General features: G+C 53.4%; 1 protein-coding gene across 1 annotated transcript; it reads right to left on the bottom strand.

Annotated features, from left to right (window-relative positions):
- Nucleotides 1-559: 559 nt before the first annotated feature.
- Nucleotides 560-15,531, bottom strand: XYLT2 (xylosyltransferase 2). The gene is made up of 11 exons (XM_037808883.1): nt 15,370-15,531; nt 8,424-8,916; nt 7,946-8,121; nt 7,440-7,642; nt 6,956-7,036; nt 6,624-6,840; nt 6,359-6,535; nt 5,856-6,118; nt 5,381-5,576; nt 4,392-4,725; nt 560-2,911 (listed from the first exon to the last, which is right to left on the bottom strand). The coding sequence occupies exons 1-11, from the start codon at nt 15,502-15,504 to the stop codon at nt 2,589-2,591; spliced, it is 2,598 nt and encodes an 865-aa protein (XP_037664811.1). The 5' UTR covers nt 15,505-15,531; the 3' UTR covers nt 560-2,588.
- Nucleotides 15,532-20,728: the final 5,197 nt, after the last annotated feature.

Consider the following 20,728-nt stretch of genomic DNA (forward strand, 5'->3'; position numbering starts at 1 on the left):
GTTTTTAAAAAGCTGAAAAAGCCCAAGCCTCCAGGCTAAGCAAACTCTACAGAATGATGGGGAGTTGGCAACACTGTGCCAGGAATTCAGGCAAAGAAATGTCCTGAAGCTGCCCGGTCACTTGCCACAATGACCTGAACAAGGGAGATGGGAGAGGAGAACCCCCACACTCAAGCCTGCCCTTTGAATCTGTCAAAAGGCTCTGGCTGCAGTGTGCTTCCAACTCAGTGGGGTGGAGACAAGCCTGCCAGAGCAGTGGAGGCTGGATTAGAATTCAGTAGTTCTCAACACTGCCTGCAATTTGGTATCATCTGGGGAGCTCTGAGAACCTTCCATTGCTGGGTTGCCACCTCAGACCAATAAAATCAGAACCCTCAGTCGGGATCATGATCTACTGGCCTCAGAGTGCAAAGGCGAAATGCTCACTGTGGGTGACAATAATGAGTGAGTAGGACCTGGTGGACCATGCTAGGACCCTGTGGTAGGGGATGAAACACAGTGTATGTCCCACCTAAGTTAAGAAAATGATAGGAAGCAGAAAAAAATAATCATCTCAGTCTCTGAACTCAAACACCATTTCATTTGAGCTCTTCCTGTAACCCCCTCCTGGACCCCTGCCCAGACAGGCCCTTAGGAAGGCAGGGGGATGATGTGACAAAGCCTGGCTCTGGAGTCCGCCTGACTAGTTCGGAAGCCTCTTCCACCACCGCATCGCTCTGTCTCTGCGCTTGAGGCACCTTAGAGCTCTAAGGCTGTGTCCCGTTCTGCCAGCTGGAGTCATGAGCTTCAAGTGAGATACGGTGCACAGTGGCTGGCACAGGGCAAGCAGTCAAAAAACAAAAACAAAACCCTCTTGCTGTTACCGGTGGTCGGGGACGCCCTCTCCTGGCGACTAGGAGAACTTGACCTGTGGCAGCCCCAGGCAAGATTTGAGCCCTTTGTCCCCCAAGCTGAGCTGCCCAGACCAACAGGGCTGACAGGGTGAATTTTCTTTTTTAATTTTTATTTTATTAAATTTTTTAAGACTAGTCAAGTGAAGCAGTGGGAGTGGAGAATGAAAAAAGAAATCTGTAACTGACTATAATCAATTAGTTGTAACTTCCACTGCACTTGGACCAGTCTGACAGGGTGATCTTAGAGCACAGAGATCTACATCCTCCAGCCACATTATGGTGCAGGACTGAGATCAAGCCCTGCTTGACGTGGGAGGAAAGCTGGAGGAGACAAAGGGAGGATGGACAGCCCTCGCGAGCACAAGCCCTCCCAGATCCTAGGGCCAGTACCCCAAGGCACTGCTGCTCCTGCCCCTAAGGGGACAAGCCCTGATGGTCTCTACCAGGCCCTGGCTGGGCCCACCTCAGTTCCTGAGGCTGCCCCGTGAGTCAGGGCTGGGAAAGAACCAAGAGTGAGGAGGGCCGGGGTGAGCGCTGGTGACACTTAAGTGAAAGAAGCCACATTTGCCGCAGCCCAGTGGCAGGGGAGGGACTGCTGGGCTCCAATCCCAGCTCTCCCTTGGCCTGCTGGATGGCAACTACAAGTCTGTGAGCGTCTCTGGGCTTATTTACCCCTTGGAAAAAGAGGATGCTGATTCAATGGGTTCCTGGGTCCCCTCTGGCTCTAGGATGGATTCTAACTGCATTCATACCCTGGGGGAATGAAACCTCCATCTCACCACAACTGCCAAAGTATTGGCTAAGACTTCTAGGAGAAAGCCTGACAGTAAAGGCTCCCCAACACCTGGGAGGGAAAATACAGAGGCTGAGCTTAGAGAGATAGAGATATATTTCTTCTGTTGCATATTTCAGAGTTCACACTGAGCTTCAGGCACAATGCTACTCCAGGTTCTTCTCGTGAGGACTCACCCCTCCAGGGTGGGAGCCCAGACCCTGCTTGCAGTTCTGGGACACCTGGGAGACTCCACATCTGTCTCAGCAGGCCCTGGTGTCCTGCCTTTCTGGAGGAAGGGCAGGCTATGCTGGAAAGCCCTAGAACCAGCCCCACCCCCTCTTCTAGGGACCACTGGCTGCAGAAGAGGCTATCCTGCCAGAATCCAGCTCTGCAATGCTCCCGTTGCCTCTTTTCCTGGCCTTGCAACCTGGTGGGGCACTTGGCACCCCTGCAGACCAGGCCTTGGCCATGAGCACCACTGGTCCAGGCTGGGGGAGAGAGACCCTGGAAAGTGAGGCAGGCCCAACCTCATCCAGAGCAACAGCATATGGGCTCAGCAGGGACCTGCTCCCCAGAGCCCTGATGCACTTCCTGGGGCTGCTCCAAGCCCTATTGCACATCTTTTGTTTACAGTTCCTCCCCTACCACCCATTTTTCTTTTTAAATAAAAAAATACAAACTAGAGGGGAAGGTGAGGAAGAGCCAGTTGTGAAATGCTGGAGCCCTTCTGCAATCCCTAGCAGAGCCATCAGCAGCAGTAAATACTACGTCCACATTCTCTGCTGACTACTGCGGGTTCTCGATGGCTGGAATGAGTGTGCTGCCTGGGCGCCCTGGTTCTTGTCTGTTGCAGAGGACATCCCTCCATCGTCTATAAGGTGCAATTCCCCGGGTCCTCGGGGACACTGGCTGGGGCCCTGCTACCTGAGTCGCCCATCAGCTTTGACGGGCCCCAGCTCCGATTTGGGGTCGGGGGACAGAGAGCTCCAGCTGGTCAGTCTACAGGGCTCCAGGGAGGGGCAGGCAGAGGGGCCCACTGCACACAGCCCAGCCACAGACCAGAAGGTGCTCAGTTCGCCATCGGTCCAGGCCTCCAGGGTGGGGCCCGTGAGCGCTGTGTGCTGTCGGGCAGCCTCTTCCATGGGCTCTGGCTGAGGCAGGTTCAGGAGGCCACTCAGGCCCTGGAAACTCTGCTCCATGTACTCATTGTGGGGCGGCCCCGCATGCAGCCAGCTGGCATCATCTGGGGGAGCAGAACAAGCAGTTAGCCTACCCTGCCCAACAGATGCCATGGAGGCCAGACCCCAGCAGTCAGGTCTGTTCCTGTCTCAGCTCTACCATGGAGCTGATCTTGCTGAGGGACCTTGGCTAATTCACGGAACTTTCTGTGTCTTGATTTTACCTGAAATCCCAACACTGGGACGAAATAAAACAATGGATTCAAGGCACTTAATTAAGCAAATGAGGTTACTTTCCTGTAACAGACTGGTTAGTAGGCAGCGGCTCCTAGAGCTGTCAGAAGCCCAGTATGCTGTCAGAAGCTCCAGCTGTGGGCCCTGCCCCCTTCGCCAGCCTCCCACCCCCACCCCATCCTACATCCCCTTCACCCCAGCCTATCTCAGTGTTCTCCCATGAACAGACACCTCCCAACTTTGTTCCTTCAGCTTAGAATACCCTTTTCTGTCTATAAAAATCCTGCCCATTCCTTAAGGCTTGGCTCAAATTCCCACCTGCTGTAAAGCTTGCGTCCATTTCCCCCCATCTGTCTCCTTCACTAGACTGCTGGGATCCAGGAGATCAGAGAGCATGGCTCGCCTGGCCTGGATCTGCCACACCCCTGGCACTACAGGGCTGTAAATTCTAGCACCCCCCCCCCCCACCCACACACACACCTTGTGGGCTACCTCTGCTCTGATCTGTGTTCTCTGTGAAGGGTACAGTGCGGGGAAGGAACCCCCACTTCCTCAGTACCTGCTGTGTACTGGCCACCTCTACCCACACACTCATCCCTAATACACTCCAGGGGGTAGGTACTGGAATTCAGTCCCGAGAGAATCTCCCAGCCTACTGATGCCTTGGTTCAGAGCCTGCTCCCTTTGCCTCAGCCAAGTGGGTGGAGAGCCACTTAGTAGACCGGGAAGGCCAGTCAGATTTGCTCTCCCAAGAATGTGGAGACCATCATGTGGAGTCCCCTCTTGGGGACCAAGAAGCCCTGGTCAGTCTCTGTTGCACTGAGAAGCAGACAAAGGCAGAGCCTGAGGCCAACAGGACGAGGGACAAGATGGCTCAAAGAGATGGGGATAACCCCACTGGTTCCCAGTGACACCCGGCTGTTTCCTGGGTCTGTGAGGAGAATCTGGCATTCTTTCAATCATTCCCCCGTTTTCACTTGCACTAGTTTCAGTGGATTTGGGTTCCATGCACCAGGTCATCTCTCATAGTAGTGCTACTTGCACTCTATATGCGGTAAGATAGGCTCAAGAAGGCGAAGGAATTTGCAAGGATAAAACCCCAATTAAGAGCCAGAGTTATGTTCAGAGTCCAGGTCTGCCTGACTCTGAAGCTTCTCTTTCTACCATGCACAGTGCAGGGTCCTGGGGTGCTAGGGATGGAAGATCACAGGCCCCAACCTTCCCCCATCCCACTCCAATGGTCTTGGGATCACCTGCCTAGAGAATCCTACTATCTGACTTCTGGGCATCATTTGGGAACTAGATCCTTACCTTTCCTGAGAGGTAGTTTGCGGTTGAAGGTCAAGGGCAGCACAAGAAAGTGGGTCTCACCCAGAGGCTCCCAGAACTGAAGCAGTCGAACAGTCCAGGCCCCAGGCCGCAGGGGCCGGCTCAGCGGGGGCTTGTACTGCGTGACCTCGGTCTCCGCGTCTACAGTGATGTCATAAGACGTGGCCACCACATAGGTTGGGTCAATCCAGACCACGGTGGCTGTGAGGTTGGGGCCCCGGGCCCAGCGCTGGATGGCTACAGGCTCATCCAGAGGCCCCAGCAACCCCCCAAAGTTCCGGAAAAGACGCTCTTTGGGATCCCACTCGGTGCCAATCTGTAAGGAAGGAGGCAGCTAGACAGGAACCTGGGGAAAAGTCCTTCTCTCTAGTCTGGTGCTGCCTCTAACTCACTGTACAGCCTCAGGATAGTCACTATCTTTCTGAGCCTCAGTTTCCCCATCTGCAAAATGAAGGGATCAGACTTGGAGAGCTTAAGGTCTCTCCCAGCTGAGAGTCTTTCTAGGCTCCTCTTCTGAACTGCTCTGCAGTGGTGGGACAGGAAGGTAGAGATTGGCTTTGAAGCCTTGCCCAGACACCATCCCCACATGAAGCCAAAACCTCTAAGAAAGAGAGCAAAGAAACATGCAAAATCTTAACCCTGGAACCCAACTTGAATGTTCAAGTCCCTCTAGAAGAAAATCCCTATAGTTTAGAAGACTGTGCTTGCATTCCCGTGGGACTGACAGGCCCCTGCTTCCTGTGTGTCCTCTACGGACCTCTGATGGGAGGCGCGCCTCCATGTGTGCCTGTGGGTGGGGAGGCACAGCTGTGCCTGCAGGAAGCCATCACCAGGGCTGCCACACTGGGAAAGCAAGAGCTTCATGACCTCAGGCCAAAAGGCCCACACCCCTCCCTTGGATTCTGTCTCTCTCTTCCCTCTACCCTAAGTCTTGCTGGGAGTTGGAAGAAAACAAGAAGGACCTGTCCCACCTCTAAACTCTGGAGCCGGGTGGCCTGGTCACTGCGTCCCAACAACTTCAGTGACCCCTGGGGCATCAGCCACATCTCGAGCGTCTCTGCTGGCCCTTGGGCTGAGGGCTGCGCCGCCTGCGTCACCAGGTAGCCCTGGAAATGGTCGTCATAGAAATACAGGTGCACGCTGGACGGCAAGCCCCTGGGCTCAAACCTAAGAAGGTTCCAGCAGGGAGAAAGGGAGATGCCATCAACACACCCGACTTGGCCTGGAGTTCCAGGAGGGGGTCTGGGGCATCCCATCCCCAGGCATTTTCTTTTGCCCCAAATCTAACACCCTACAGCACCTATTTGCGTGAGTCTTGCCTTTTTTGTTTTATTTGCTATTTTCCCTGCCTCAGATTGGGAGTTCCCTGTGGCGAGGGACTGTTTTTCCAATTGGCTCCCCCAACAGGGCACTGAGGGTCTGTTATGTGTCTGAAGGGGGTCTCACCTGCAGAGTGGGGTGGCCAATGGCAGTGCAGCAGTGGCAGCCTGGTGCAGGCCAAGGCGGGCAAAGGCGGTGTAGGCAGTGAGCATGACATCACTGAGCCCACTGGGGCCATCAGCCGCATCGTAGGTGTTCTCCCAGTAGGCCTTGAGGGCCGGAGTGCCTGGGGGGTAGCTGCCATACAGGTGGAAGTCCAGGATTTCCAGTACCTCCTGGTTTACGGTAGACTCAAACTTCCGAGCGAAGAAGGTGGGTCTGGACACTTGCTGGAGCCGGACAGACAAGGAGGGTGAGGGGTCTTCAGGACCCCGAAAGCAAAGCGGGATGGCCTAGCTTCCTGGGCACTAGAAATCAGGACTGGGGAGCCTACCGGGCTGCTCCAGGTGAAGGCCCCCAAATTCGCTGACTGGCCCACCCTGAATCCTTTCCCACTCTGGGAAGGCTCATGGTGAAAACCAGGGGAAACCCTCTCAGGGGGCAGCCTCTTGGGACCACGGGGAAGGCACCTGCAGCCTCAGGAAGTCAGAGGGCTTGAAGTCATTGGGGGAGCAGCCGCACCAGTCCACGATGTGCTTGTACTGGCACTTGCACCCCAGCTTGCGGTTCCAGTTGGTGACCCGCAGATTGTTGTCCACGAGACTCTCGCAGGCCGGGCTGTTCTCCAGCACCGTGTGGAAGAAGGACTGCAGGTGGCCGGGAAAGGTGAGCTGGGTCACCCCAAGACGTACCCTCTGCCCTCCCTGGCCTGTGGGCCTACCCAGGGCCACCCACCTCAGCTGGGAGCAGTGTGTATGTGTAGAACTGGCGTAGCTGGGCCACAAGCGGGTCATCCGTGTACACCACGTACTCCACGAAGCTGCGGGTCAGCACGAACCAGTCAGAGCCACCATCCACCACAATGCCTGCTGGGATCTGCCGCTCACCCAGGCGCCACATATGGGAGTCACACTCATGGAAAAGCCGGTCCAGGCCCTGTTTCTTGATGAACCTGTGGGTGGCAGGCAGGCCCATGGCTGAGGGTCCTGTGGGGCGGGGCCGCTGAGCCCCCTGTGTGGGAGGGTTGTGACAAGACCTTAGGGCCGGCCCTCCCCACAACACCTCACCTAGAGTTGTCCCGGCCATGAGACTTGAGGAAATTCTTGTCCCGGTTCTTAGACAGGAAAGTTACCAGCTCCTCATTGGTCCTGGAGAGGGAGACAGTCGGGGAGCAGCAGTGCATGAGGGGGCAGGGCACGGACACTGGCCACAGCACTCACCTTCACCCCTTGGCCCTTCCTTTCTGAGAGCTGCCCTGGCAGATACTCACGAAGGCCACCCTTCCCCCCACCCTTTGCTGCCTGACCCTGCACCTCTCCCCATCTCCTGTCACCCTCCACCCTCAGATCATCTTTTACTGACCCCTCCCCTAAAACTTGGCTAGGGCCAAGGGGGCTGTGTGGGCCGTGTGGATCCCAGGCTGAGGCTTGGGGCAGGGGGAGGAGTCCGTCAGGGTCCTCTAACCCCAGGTCCCCTGAGGGGCTTCGGCAACTGAGCTGAGCCAGTGCTGGCCTCATCCCACCGTGAGTGTTCAGAGCACCGTCCCCACACCTGGTGGGGTAGTCGGTGGCACTGAGGTTGATGAAGAAGTCCCAGGCCCAGCCAGGCACCTCCAGCAGGTCCCGCATGCTCCGCAGGTACATCCGAAGCAGGCTGGCCCCGCCCCAGATGGTGACCATGCGCCAGGGTGTCACCCGCATGTTGTCATACTGCCGGGCCAGCTCTACCACCTCGCGGTGCAGGTAATTGGAGCGCTGGGGGTGGGGGGCAGGGAGGTGGCATTCAGCAGCCGGGCTCAGGTCCCAGCATTGCAACCCTCCCCCACCCACCCCTACCCCAGGACAGAGTATAAGTGACATGGAATGCAGAAGGCCCAGGGCAGGGCTCTAGCTCCTAACTGGCCATGTGACTTTGTGCCACCTGCTCCCCCATTCTGGGTTTCAGTTTCCCTGTCTGTAAAGCAAGGGGCCACCTGGGCCTGGTCAGAGGCTCTGTCTGTCTGTGACCTTCTGGGTCTCTGCTCTGCCTACCCCAGGTCCCTTTGGCCTCCACCCTACCTTGTCCACATGGATATAAAAGAAGTGCTGCTCGTGGTACACTGCCTTGAGGAGCCGCTTCAGCTGGCGGACGGCGCGGCCGTGAACCACCAGCATGTAGGCGATCCGTACCGGGGGGCCAGCCATAGGCTGCTGGGCCCGCATCTCGTCCCACTGGATGCCCAGGCTCATCTTCCCTGAGTAGAGAATGGGGATGTTGGAAAGGCCACACCCCAGGCCTCAGGGTGCAGTGAGATTAGAAGTGGGGGCTGTCTGCCTTCCAAAGAAAGAGCTCAGACCTGGAGCCTGACCCTCCTGGGTCCTGGCTCCACCTTTACCATCAGTGCAATGGATGCAAACTTGGGCAGGGAGTTGGACCCCTCTGAGCTGACTTTCTTTCTCTTGAGAAATGGTGTGAAAATGCCCGCCATACCACCTTCCAAGGCTGCCACCTTTCCACCCCAGGCCTGGGAAGTCCTGGAGCACCCCTCCCCCTCACCAGCCAGCTGGCAGTGCCGGGGCACTGCCCTGGGCATGAGGCTCCCAGCCTGGTGCAGGCACACCACGTTGGCGATCTCCTGCTGGCACTGCTTGGTGCTGGCCCGGGCCAGTGCAGACAGCGCGTCCTTGCCCATGATCTCGCATTTGGGGGTGAAGCCGTTGTCCGTGGGCTGGGGGGCTCCCTCCACGCTCCCCGTGTCTCCATGTAGTGGGAAGCCGGCTGCCCCCACTAGCACCTCTCCAGCAGCTGCTCCACTCAAGTTCTGTCGGCCTGGGGCCTCCGGAGGTGGGCCAGAGGGGACCCGCCGGCTGGCTCTGTGCCGGCTCGTTACCACCCGCACCACCTTGGCCACTGGCACACCTGGGCTCTCCGCGCGGCCCCGCCAGCGCCCATGCCTTCGGCCTGCACTGCCCCGCCGCCCTGCCGAGCTGTCTGTGTCTTTGGAACCCTCGCGAGGGTCCAGCGGCCGTGGCTTCTTCTGTCTTCCTTTCTGTAAGAGACAAGGAGCCCCAGGTCACTGGGACAGGCAGTCACCTCCCACTGCTCCTTTAGCTCCATCTCAGCCAGGGGTACCCTCAGACCTAGAAGCCCCTGCCCACAGGTACCTGCAGAAGCTCTGTTCTCCTGAGGACTCTACACAAACAGCACCTCCCCGGGACAGAGGACACATCAGCCCTCCCTCCATCACACTATCAGTATTATTTATTCTCTCTCTGCAGACCAGAGAGCACAAGGCACTGTCTTTCTCTTTCTCTCTTTTTTTGGCTCAGATACTATCCTCTTTTTCAGCTGATGAGCACACACGTCCTAAGGGAAGGGTGTGGAGAACCTGCAGAGGACACAGGAGTGTGCATCTGAGATCCAACACTCCCACCTGGGCCTGGCTGGGAAGACAGTGTTCTTATAACTTCCAGATAAATCCAAAGCATTCCACAGACAAAAGCATCTCCCCGTGGGAGTTCCAAGGCCACAAATGAGGGAAAGCGTCTTCCCCAGAAAGGAGGAGTAGACTTAGAGGTGAAAACCTAAGACCCTCTATTGGTTGGGTCCTCTGGGAAGCAGACACCAAGACAAAGTCAGAAATGCTGGAGATTTGCTGGGGGTCCCACCTCTGGAAGATACAAAGGCACAGGAGCAGGAAGTAGCAGGGAAAGCTTCAGACTAGTGTCAGTCTGACCCTCATGAAAAGAGAGGGGGAAGAAAGAGCTTCAGACTACAGTGCAGCTCGGAGAAAGTCTCAGGCCAATCAATGGGAAACTCAAGCGCAAAAGACTGCTAAATGGCAAGCACTGGCTGGGGGCTGCCCAGGAAGTGGCCTTGGCTCGACAGCTGAGGCACATTCTGACAGTACTCACAACTGGAGCTGTCAGTTAACTGCACTTCTTGGGGCAGGTTCTTTCTCCACAGTGCCCACCACCCCTGCTCCCCAATTCTAAATGATCTGGCTCCTGTTGCCTCTTCTTAAGCCCCAGGCATTTTCCTAGATGGCCTGTCTCCCTTGAAAGGCGAATATACCCACCCTCCTCCCCAGCTCTCCCTGATCCACTCTCTCAACCGCCCTTCACTGCCTGACCAAATACCATCCATCCTTTGAGATCCAGCTCCAAGTCCCCTAGTGTGAAGCTGGCCCATTTCCCCAGGGTGGGATGTCCTGAGTTCCAGGGTCCCTGTACATTCCTCTTGCAAACAGTGAGGACAGTGAGTTTCTAGAAGGCAGAGACCATCAGGCTGGCCCCATCTCCCCAGTGCCCAGAGGAGTAGCTGGCACACAGGGGACATCTGGTTGGTGTCTGGTGGATGAGACTTGGAAGGGATGGAGGAGCACTGTGAGTGCTTAAGACTGCAACCTCTGGGTCACCAGGGTTCCAAGCCCAGCTCTGCCACTTACCAGCAGTTACCTAACTTCCCTGGCTTACTTCCTCAGCTGTAAAATATGGCAGGGCAGTGCAAGTAGTAGATGAGGTAAGGCATTAGAGAATGTGGCTAGAAAGAGCTGTCCATGCCAGCTGTTTCTCATTCCTCCCTTACTATCTTCTCAACCCTTACCCCTTGGTCTTCTCCTCCACCACTCCACAAACTTCAAGGCCATGCTGCCACTCTTCTTGCTTGACCTTTTGGCAGCACAACTTACTAGAGCACTCCCTCTTCCCCGAAACACCTTCCTCCCTTGGCTTCCAGGACACCACACTCTCCTGGTTTCTCCCCTTTCTTCAAGGCCACTCTTCTTGGCTGACTTCCTTATCTCCTAAGGATCCTTGGGCCTGGGTTTCCAAGCTGACTCCACTCCCTAGATGATGTCATTCTGTCTCTGTGTTTTAAACTCCATCCATGCAATGTTCACCCCCAGACTTACCTTTCTGGCCTGGGTGATTCTCTTGAAGCTTGGAGGCATTTACCTACCTGTGTCCTCAAGAGTTGAGTCTGACAGACCTCTCTGACCCTCAGGTCCCAAACCTGCCCCTACCTCAGTCGTCCCCATCTCAGTTAACAACCCCATCCTTCAAGTTGCTCTGGCCAGAAACTTTGGGGAGTGATGTTTGCCTTTTCTCTTCCCTCATGCCCCACATCCAACCTGTTGGTAAATCCAGTTGATGCTACCTTCAAAACAGATCAAGAATCTGATCACTTCTCACCACTTCCATCATCCCCACCCTAACTGGAGCCACCATCACCTCTTACCTGGATTCCCTGGTCTTCCTGCTCCTACTTAGAATAAAAGCCAACGTCCTTACAATAGCCAGCAAAGGCTACGTGACCCATCTGGCTGTCCTCTCCTGCCGTCCCTGCTCTCCCTGACTTCGTCGCCTACTAACCCCCGTTGTACTCACTCTACTTCAGCCACAATGGCCTTCCCAGTGCCTGCCCCCCATCTCACCTAGCACCCTCCTGGCTCAGGCTTTGCACTTGCTGTCACCTGTGCCTGGAAAGCCCTCGTCTGGATATCCCCACAGTTCATTCCTTGCCTCCTTCAATTCTTTGCTCAGATGGGATCTTCTCAGTAAGGCCCACTCTGAACACTGCATTCAAAACTCCCGCCCTCCCTCATCTCCCACTTTATTTTCCCCATTGCACTTACCACTGTCTAACATCCCACAATTGACTTATATGATTTAAGTATCTCCCTCACAAGAAGGTAAGCTCCATGAGGGTAGGGATTTTTCTTGCCTTGTTCACTGATGTATTCCCAGAGCTCAGAAGAGTGTCTGGCAATAGTAGACACTCAATAAGTATTTGTTGAATGTATGAATGAATGGATGTAAAGTTCTTGGCGTGGGCTCGGCATTCAATAAATGCTGCTCTCCTTATCATTATTATTACTGCAAGTGGAGTAAGAAATAGTCAGATGTAAAGTCAGGATTGGGGCCCAGGCTCTCAGACGTGGACTCCACTGGGCTGGGTTCTCCTTGCCCCTCTCATCCTAGACCTTCCTTCCCTCTGCTCTGAGCAAGGCAGAAACTTCAGTCAAGCTGACAGCCACCTCTGGGCAAGACCCCACCCCTGCACCCTGGGACTCGTGCCCAACCTCTCAAAAGGTGCCCAACGAGAGCTGGGGGTGTCTGCCCCAATCTGAGAGGAGATGTTTGCAAGAGGGTGGGACAGGAGGCAGCAGACCTCATTCTGTCCCCACACTGAGGAGGGCACCCCGGGCTGGGTGGCCCTCAGGAGAGGCTGATGCAGCCCCACTGAGCTGCGTTTATGCCAACGTGGCCATGTCTGACCCAGCCACAGAGCAGGCAGAGACATTCCCCAGTTTAGGGGGATAGAGATGGCAGAAGAGCTGTGAGCTCTCTGGGGTGGAAGCCAGTATCAGAGACTCAGGAAGCTGGTCAGGAGGGTGGGGCATGGGGCACAGGGCCAGGCTGGCTGTGGTAGGGGACAGGATGTGGGAGGAGATGGGCATGTTGGTGCCCTGCACTGCAGCAGGGAGCAGCTGACCCTGCGAAGGACAATCCCAGAGGAACTTGGGACCAGGAGGCAGCAGTGGGGAATGACGGAGGCCCTGGTGGGCAGTCAGCCCCACCTCGTCCCCTCCCAGGCTCCAGTCCACACGGGCATCAGCAGGGCCCCATGCTTGTGCGCCTAAAGGAGCCGCCCCAGTAGCCCCTGATTCTACATTCTCGCTTCCAAGGACCCCTCCTCCACATCAAGGAGCGATTTAAAGTTCTCTGCCATTTCCTGACTCTGCAGCTCCTCGCCAGGATCCTTCTCTGAGACACCGACAGACAACACACCCCACCTCCTTCAGACTTCTCAGACTGCAACTGAAACAAGTGGAAAGATATTGTTTGTGAAAGCGCTGAAAACTACAAGGAGGCTCTCTGGATGTTAATTATCATCCCTGGTATCCACTCTGGCCCCTCCATAGTGTGTGCATCTTAAGTGTACATCTGACCATGTCGCTGCTTAAAATCCTTCAGTGCTTTCCGCTGCACTTAGAATAAAGCCCCAGCCCCTGACCGTGGTCTCTTCAACCAAGCAGGATCCGCCCTGGACTAATTCTCTAACTTTACTCCAGGGAACTCACCACACCCTCCTTTCCATTCTCAAAGGTGCCCGGCTAAGCCCTTCTCCTCAGGGCCTTCTGCCTGACCTCTCCTGGCCCAGACTCCTTCAGCTCACATACCCCTTCCTGCAAGAAGCCCTCCCCGACCACCTGAACTAAACCAGCTGCCCTGTTATTCTAGCAGAGCAACGCCTATCTCAGTTTATAATTATGTAGTTGAGCTTCCTTTTCACTGTCTGACCATGAAGGCTGGGACCACGTCAACTTCGTTTACTCCTGTATCCCCCGTATTAGCACAGTGCCCAATACAAAGTAGGACTTAATATTTGTTTAATTTATGATTGGTTGAATGAATGAATTCCTATTCCCAGTGTGCAGTGCAGGGATAATAATGCATTATAACAAAAGGGGATCATTTAACTGAGGGCTTAGAATGTGCGAGGATTTCTAGCCAAGTGTTTCATGGGCTTCATCTTCATTTAACCTTTACAATCACTCCATGAGAGAGGTGCTGCTATTATCCCCATCTTACAGATGAGGACACTGAAGACACAGAGAGGTTAATTAATTTGCCAGTGGTCACACAGCTACTTAGTAGCAGAGCTGGGAAGGGTTGGCCGAGTGAGGTGGCCCAGCTTCAGCAGTCACCTTCCTAAGCACTGTGTCATGCTGCCTGACAGCCCCGAGGACTGGGGAGGTGGCTGCTGAGGGGGTCTGAGCACCCATGGCTGCCTGTACTGCACAACCTTTAAGTCAGCGAGCATATTTTTGCATTCCAATCAAGGAATTCCCCTAACAGCTTCAGCCCAGGAAGCTGGAGGAGAAGCTAACGGCAGGATCCCAAACACTCTACTGTCCCTGCTCTCCCCCCAGGCTTTTCAGCTTAGGGCCATCTGTTTTTGAGAAGTCTCTCAATGACATGCTCCTCCCCAGAGGGGTCATCGGGCCCCCTCACATACTCCAGGATCAGAGGGCTGCCTCACTGCCTCAGTGGACCATTCCGTCTTAGGATGTCCCATCTGCCCAAGCAGTCCTCTCACATCGAGCCGAAAACTCTTCTCTTCTCCTTGTTGGTCCACTCAGAACAAGCTCACTCCCGTGGCATGTCCCAGAGCCAGCCCCCACCCCCACCCCCACCGGCAGTCCGTCCTGCCAAAGGCTGGGCACCCCTAGCATCTGTTGGAGTTACAGACTCATGTGGCTCTGTTCCCCTCCCCTCACTACCCTAGCCAGCCTCTTGGTCCCCCCCAAAAAGGCGAGGGCAGCTCTTCTCCCACCTCCACAGCAGGACTTCCAGACTGCCAAGATGCGGGAAGGGGAAGTGGACATCTGGGCTCTCCTGGCCTTCGCTCTGTCAAGTGGAGAAGCCCAAGAGGACAGAGAAAGCAAAGCCTCTGACCCGGAGCCCTGGAAGCACCAAGAGGGGTGAAGCGGGAGGCAGGGTGCAGGGAAGCCTTGACTTCTGGCACCTGGGAACCTCTTTGGGTCACAGCTTGGGGCAATGGTTTGGTCTGTCTTCCTGGCCCTTCCAGGAGGGCCCCAGATCCCCACTAGACTCTTCTGAACACACTCGGGGAGGGCAAATCTGGACGGCTGGCTGAAACCACATCAGCCAAGAGGGAGGAAGACCTGCTCTGCAGGGACCCCGGGCACTGAGCAAGTGGGGACTGTCCGTGCTCCAGGGAGCTGGGCCTGGAGCTCTGCTAAACCAGCCACTGCCATCCCCTTTCCCCTGAAGCCAGAGGGTCCTCTCCCCAAATCCCTAAGGTCTTTAGGCCAACTCACCACCTTACCTCGGCCTCACACTCCCTCCTGAAAGCCCACCCACGTTCTTAGACCCCTCTAGCTGAGAAAGCCACGCCTCAGGGACACTCCAATTCTCTCCCTCGGGGTAACTCCGGGTTCCCTCGGTTCTTGGGCACACACTTTGTTCCAGGCCCGAGTTCCACTCCCGGCTCCACTTCCCCACCCGCCGCTGACCCTCAGGTGCAGCCGGGCGCGGCAGCCGGGGACCCTCGGCCCCTCTCCTCTGCCCATGGCGCGCACACCCCCGCCCCCTCCCAACTTCAGAAAGTTTGGCCTGGGGCTCCCCACCTGCGAGCAGGCTCCAGCCCAGCCCCGCCTCTCAGCCCGCTCCCCGCGCGGGACCTTCACCGCTCCCCGGGCCCGAGACCCCCACCCCCACCGCTCCTCCCGCCCCCGCCCCCAGCCCGCCCTCGGCTCGGGCCTCCAGGTCACGCACCGCCCGCGCTCGCAGGCCCCAGGCCCGCCCGGGAAGGGGTGCCAGGAGCCAGATGTTCCGCTCCGAGCGGCTGCCCGTGCCCCGCACACCCGCGACCCGTATCCCACTTCCCCGGCCAGGGGCACCCGCAGCCCCACCAGGACCCCGCGCGCCCCCGCACCCAGCCTGCCCGCCTGCCCGCCCCGCCGGCGACGCACCTCGCCCGGCTCGTCCTCTTCCAAGCCGCTGAAGCTCCACACCACCAGGCCCTGCAACAGCAGTATGGCCAGCGCCGTGGCGATCGCCAGCTTGTAGCGCCGCACCAGCTTCTGCACCCGCACGCTCGCCACCATCTTCCCGGCCGAGAGGCGGGCCGCGCGCCTAGCCCTGCAACCCGGCCGCGGGCGCGCGCACGAGCTGGCCCTCCCCCACCGCCGCCCGGGGAGGTGGGCCGTGCGCGACCTGGGGCGGAGTCATGGGCGGGGCCTAACAGCCTGAAGCGCCGCGCCGGGGCGGAGCCAGGGCCGGGGCCTGGGTTTGTATAGCAGCCGGCCCCAAGCCTGGGGCGTGTGTCCGCCTGCCGCGCTCGCTTTCCAGGCTGAGTGCTCCTATCTCTTGCGGATGTTCGTCTCCGCCTGGACTGCAGACCCGTTGAATAAGGGTGCGGAAAGGTCCTCTAGTGTCGCGGGGACTCAGTCCTGCGCGGATAAATTCTAGCCCCAGGGCACACAGGGAAAGCTAGAGAACCCACAAGCGCCAAGTTGGGATAGGTTGTATAGGTGCCACAGGCCCTGCCTGCTTAGAAACCCTGGAGGTCGCGCCTTCCGGGGCATCCAAGGCCCTTCACAAGACCTCGTTTACTCTCCTCTCGCTCCTATCCTAAAGCATCCTCAGGTCCCTACTAGAGCAGTGATTCTCGGACCCTATCGTGCCTCGGAATCGCCTAGAGGGCTTGCTAAAACATCAGCTGGGCCCCAACCCCACAGTTTCTGCTTTGGTATGTCGGGAGTGGAGCCCTGTAATTAGAATTTTCAACAAGTTCCCAGGGGATGTTGCTGCTGCCAGTCGGGGACCGCACCCGGAGAGCCTCTGGGCATTTGCGTATGCTGTTGCCTCTGCTAAATCGCAGCAGTGCCCACCCCCGCCCGCCATCAGTGGCGCAAAGTCGTCCTCCCTGGCACTGTGCCGTTGAGCACTGATCACACAGCTGGCCGTGACCTGTCTGGGATCATACCTACCTCACCAGTGAATCCTTAGCTCCGTACCTGGCACCCAGCAATGCCCAATAAATGTGAAAGCAAGAGCGGGTGAAGCACAACTGGCTATTTGTGCAGCTGACCCTGATATGTTTTGAGAGCCTGACATGTTCAGGCATCGCATTAGACAAGATCCACACACCTGCGGCCCTCCCCCGACCTGCCAGGTCCGTGGAGAGAGGGAAGGGAAGAAGAGGTAAAGCCGTGGCCCCCAACGTAAGGTCTTCCCCCAGCTCGTGGTCGAGGCACCTGTGGGAGGAAGTAGAAAAATAGCAAAACCAAGAAAGAAGGCTTAAGATAAAAACTTTGAGAGCCACACATAGAGAAGACTGAAAAGAGAAACGGTTAAAAAAGAAATCGGAAAATTTTGAAAGCAATGATAGCGGGATTTGGAAGTTGCCAGATTAGCCTGGTGAGGGAGTTGGAAGCTGCGATGAGTACGGGAGATCCAGTCATTTGCACTTAAATGAAACCCCTTTCATCATCTCTTACCCCTTTGGCATTTGTGATCATCCCATTCCTCAGTTGCTTGTTAAATGAGAGAACTGGAAACAATGGCTCAGATGACAGTGTGGCTACTTAAGAGAACCTACACTTCAAGGATTTTGGAAAACATCAGTTGCTATGTTAATTAGTTAATTAATTAATTTTGTGTGCTAATTAAATCAGGCCCCCTAGGGACCTCTACCTGCCAATACTCCCATCCCCATCCCCACCCTACAACGAAAATAGCTTTTTTTACTGATTATATAAATAATATATACTCATTATATAATAACATTTAAAACATGGAGGAAAGTAAAAGTGCAATCTCACCCCCCTGAGGTAATCATCATTAACATTTTGGTGACCATCCTTTTCTCCATCTCTTATGTGTACTCGTTTGCATGATTTTGCATGGATGGGATCATATGATATATGTGATTTTATATAGAAAGTATTTCCCTGCCCTCCTCCCCTCCCTCCATCATTAATAGACTGGCCTTCTTTCTTCCTTCCACCTTTCCTATAACAAGTCACACACACATGCACACACACACACAGGATTTTTGTTTTTTTTTTTTTTTGGCAGGGGGTCGTTACATTTTAAAAAATAAATCGTATTACATATACCTTTCTCCCATAACCGTAAATGCATAGTAGAACTCCTCCCAAGTCAGCTGGTATGTGCCTCATTCTTTTTGATGGCGATATAATATTCCACTCCCTTCTTGATGGGTATTCACTTGGTTTGCAGGTTTTGGCCATTGCCACAAGCTATACCAATAAACATGCATGGGAAAGAAATGCTTGTATGCATATCCCTGTGTAGTGAATTCATTTCTGTGGGAGAGTTTCCCAGAAAGGGTATTACTGAAGAAAAGGAAATTTTAAATTTTAATAGATGCTACTAAATATTGCAGTGACATTCACGTTTCCACCAGCAATATTCTCAGTGTTGAGAGTACTGTTTTCTTTCATCCCTTCCAGCAGCAGATGTTATCATTGTTTTGAATTTTTGCTCATTTCATAAAGTGAGAGGTGATCTCACTGTTATTTTAATTTGCAGTTCTCTACCAGGGAAGTCCAGTGTTCATTGGTTTATTGACTGTTTACATTTGTCCTTCCTGGAATCACATCTTCATATTTGCTGCAAATTTACCTTTGCTATCTCATTGTTTGTCTTTTTCTTATCAATTTAAGAGTTTTTATTCCATTTAAAATGTGAAGTTTCCCCCAATTTATCATTGCATTTTGGTTTTCTAAGACCATTATAAAATATTTAACTTTTTTGTAATCAAATATGTTCCTCTTTTCTTTTATGACTTCTCATTTCCTGTTTGGGTTTAGAAGATTCTCCCCACCCCTGGTGCATCATGTGGTTTCATAAATTTTCTCCTATGATTTTTATTGCTTTATTTTTTCCCTTAAACTTCTAATTTGAAATAATTTCGAACTCAGTTGCAAAAATACAGTTGAAAGATTAACACAAAACCTATACAGAGAACTCCAACATACCCCTCTCCAGATACCCAGATCCACCAGTTTTAACATTTTGGCACATTTGCCATGTCATTCTACCTATCTGTGCATCCATCCAGCTATTGTTTCATTTTTCACATGTCTTTAATCCATCTGGAATTTATTTTTGTATATGTATAGTATTTCCTAGGGCTGCTGTAATAAATTACCACCCACTGTCTGGCTTAAAACAATAGAAATTTATTCTGTCACAGTTCTGGAGGCTGGATTCCAAAACCAGGGTGTCAGCCAGGCAGGCTCCCCTGCAGACTCTAGGAAAGAATCCTCCCTTGTGTCTTCCAGCCTCCGATGGCCCCGGCATTCCTTGGCTTGTGTCACCCTAACCCCAGCATCTGCTTCTGTCTTTACATGGTCTTTTCCCGGTGTGTCCCATTTCTGTGTTCAAATGTCTCTCCTTATATGGACAGCAGTCATCTTGGAATTGGGGCTCACCTCAATTCAGTATCACCTCATCTCAATTTATTACATCTGCAAAGACCGTATTTCCAAATAAGGCCACATTCTTGGGTACCAGGGGTTAGAACTGTCTCTTTTTTGGGGAGACACAATTCAACACACGACAATATGGTATGAGGTTAGCATGCAAGAATCTCTAGCATTTATATTACACAATCCCAGTCACTCTATCAGTATCCATTTAGATTTTACTATTTTTAAAACGATTTGTTATTGACGCATAACATACATAGATTGATTTAGATTTGACCACAAGCATCATTTCTTTCCACTGTTTCCTCTTCTCAGGTTCCCTTATAACTTTCACTGGGCTTTTTTCTTTCTCTGTATGTAGAAAGCCTTGAAAATACAAAATAGCTCCTCAAAAAATCAGAACAGAAAAGCATTCTTTAGTTTTAAGTGTGTTGCTTGCAGGATAGATACATCCTTTCTCTGTTAAGAACTCTCATTATAGTCTGTTTTAAGAGCTATTTTCTGAGTCATGGGCACTGAATGTTTTCAGATGTGTTTTCAGCATCTAGAGTCCAGACGTGGAGCACACCAGAGGGCATGCAGGCTCCTCCAGTCAAGTCCCACAGCTCTGCCTCCCAGCATCTCCGCATGCTCTGTCCTGTTGCCTTTATCTGGATTCTGCTTCTCTGCTCAGTTCCTTCTTACTGACATGCCACTGGGCAGTTTGCTGGCCTCAGCCCAGTTTGACCCCTGAATGCTATCTTCTGATGCTCCTTCTGCCAGCCCACACCGAGCCCAGCTCTGGGTGCCTGGGCCTCAGCTGGCAGGGAAGTAAGTGCCGACATCTATTGAAATGATCACATGGGTTTTTTCTAATTTGACCTATTGAGATGATGACGGATTATTTAGAAAAATATTTCTACATATTAAAACATCTTTTCATCCCTAGAGAAAATGTTACTTGTTCTTAGCAGATCTTTTTTTTTTTTAATCATAGTATTGGTTGAATTGCATTTGCTAGCATTTTATTGAGGAATTTTACATCTATGTTTATAAGAGAGATTGACCTCTACCAGAAGCTGCAAACTGATGGCTGATGGGACTTTTTTATTTAGCCAGCACAAGGTTTTGAAGTATTTGCTTCTGAGTTCCTGGAGAGGGGGCATGTTCTCTAGGGCCCTGCAGCTCCCACCTTTCCCTGTCATTTCACACCTATTTATGATAGTTTCTGGCTCTTATAGGCACTTGAGTTTGCAACCTCTGTTCTGTGGTTGTGGATTTTTTTATTTTTGTTTTTTGGTGTTTTTTTGGTCTTTGGTAGATTTTGGAGTCAGGCTTATACCAGCTTACGGCACAAATTGAGGAGCATTCTTCCTTTATTCTCTGTTCTGAAATAATTCATATAACAATAGACATCACTGTTCTTCAAATATTAGAAAAGCCTTGCCAGCAAAACTGTCTGCCCTAGCAGCCCTCCAGGGAACTAATTTTTTGATAACTTCCTCCATTTTTTCCCCTTGGTTATTAGTCTATTCAGGTGTTTGTGCTTCTTTTTTGGGTCAATATTGTAATTTATGAATCTTTTTCTGGGAAAACAAAATTTAAACTCTCCACTAAATCTCTCTTGTTATTGCTGTCTCAGTTATTGTGTTTATATTGTATGTGACCAGTGTTTGCTGAAGAACTCTGGTCACAAACATGGTCACATCTCTTTCATTTTTCAGTGAAGGTGGTTGGGAGCCCACATTTGGTGTTAACTTCCTCTCTGGTCCTCTGAGTTGTCCAAAATGCCTGTGGCACATGCTGGTCCCAAATGCGAGGTCAACTAGGTTTCCACCTCCAACCAGAAAAGCACAGGGAACGGAACATTCTTCTGGCACAGATTGTCTCA

Source organism: Choloepus didactylus, chromosome 18 (genome assembly GCF_015220235.1).
Source record: "Choloepus didactylus isolate mChoDid1 chromosome 18, mChoDid1.pri, whole genome shotgun sequence".
Lineage (NCBI taxonomy): Eukaryota > Metazoa > Chordata > Mammalia > Pilosa > Megalonychidae > Choloepus > Choloepus didactylus.

What these genes read in the sequence shown, in the direction of transcription:
- XYLT2 (XM_037808883.1), bottom strand. Translation starts at nt 15,504, where the DNA reads ATGGTGGCGAGCGTGCGGGTGCAGAAGCTGGTGCGGCGCTACAAGCTG. An exon ending in CCGGCACTGCCAGCTGGCTG is followed by an intron (nt 8,122 to 8,423) that starts GTGAGGGGGAGG and finishes TTCTCTACTCAG; the next exon opens with GGAAGATGAGCCTGGGCATC. An exon ending in CAAACTACCTCTCAGGAAAG is followed by an intron (nt 2,912 to 4,391) that starts GTAAGGATCTAG and finishes CTGCTCCCCCAG; the next exon opens with ATGATGCCAGCTGGCTGCAT.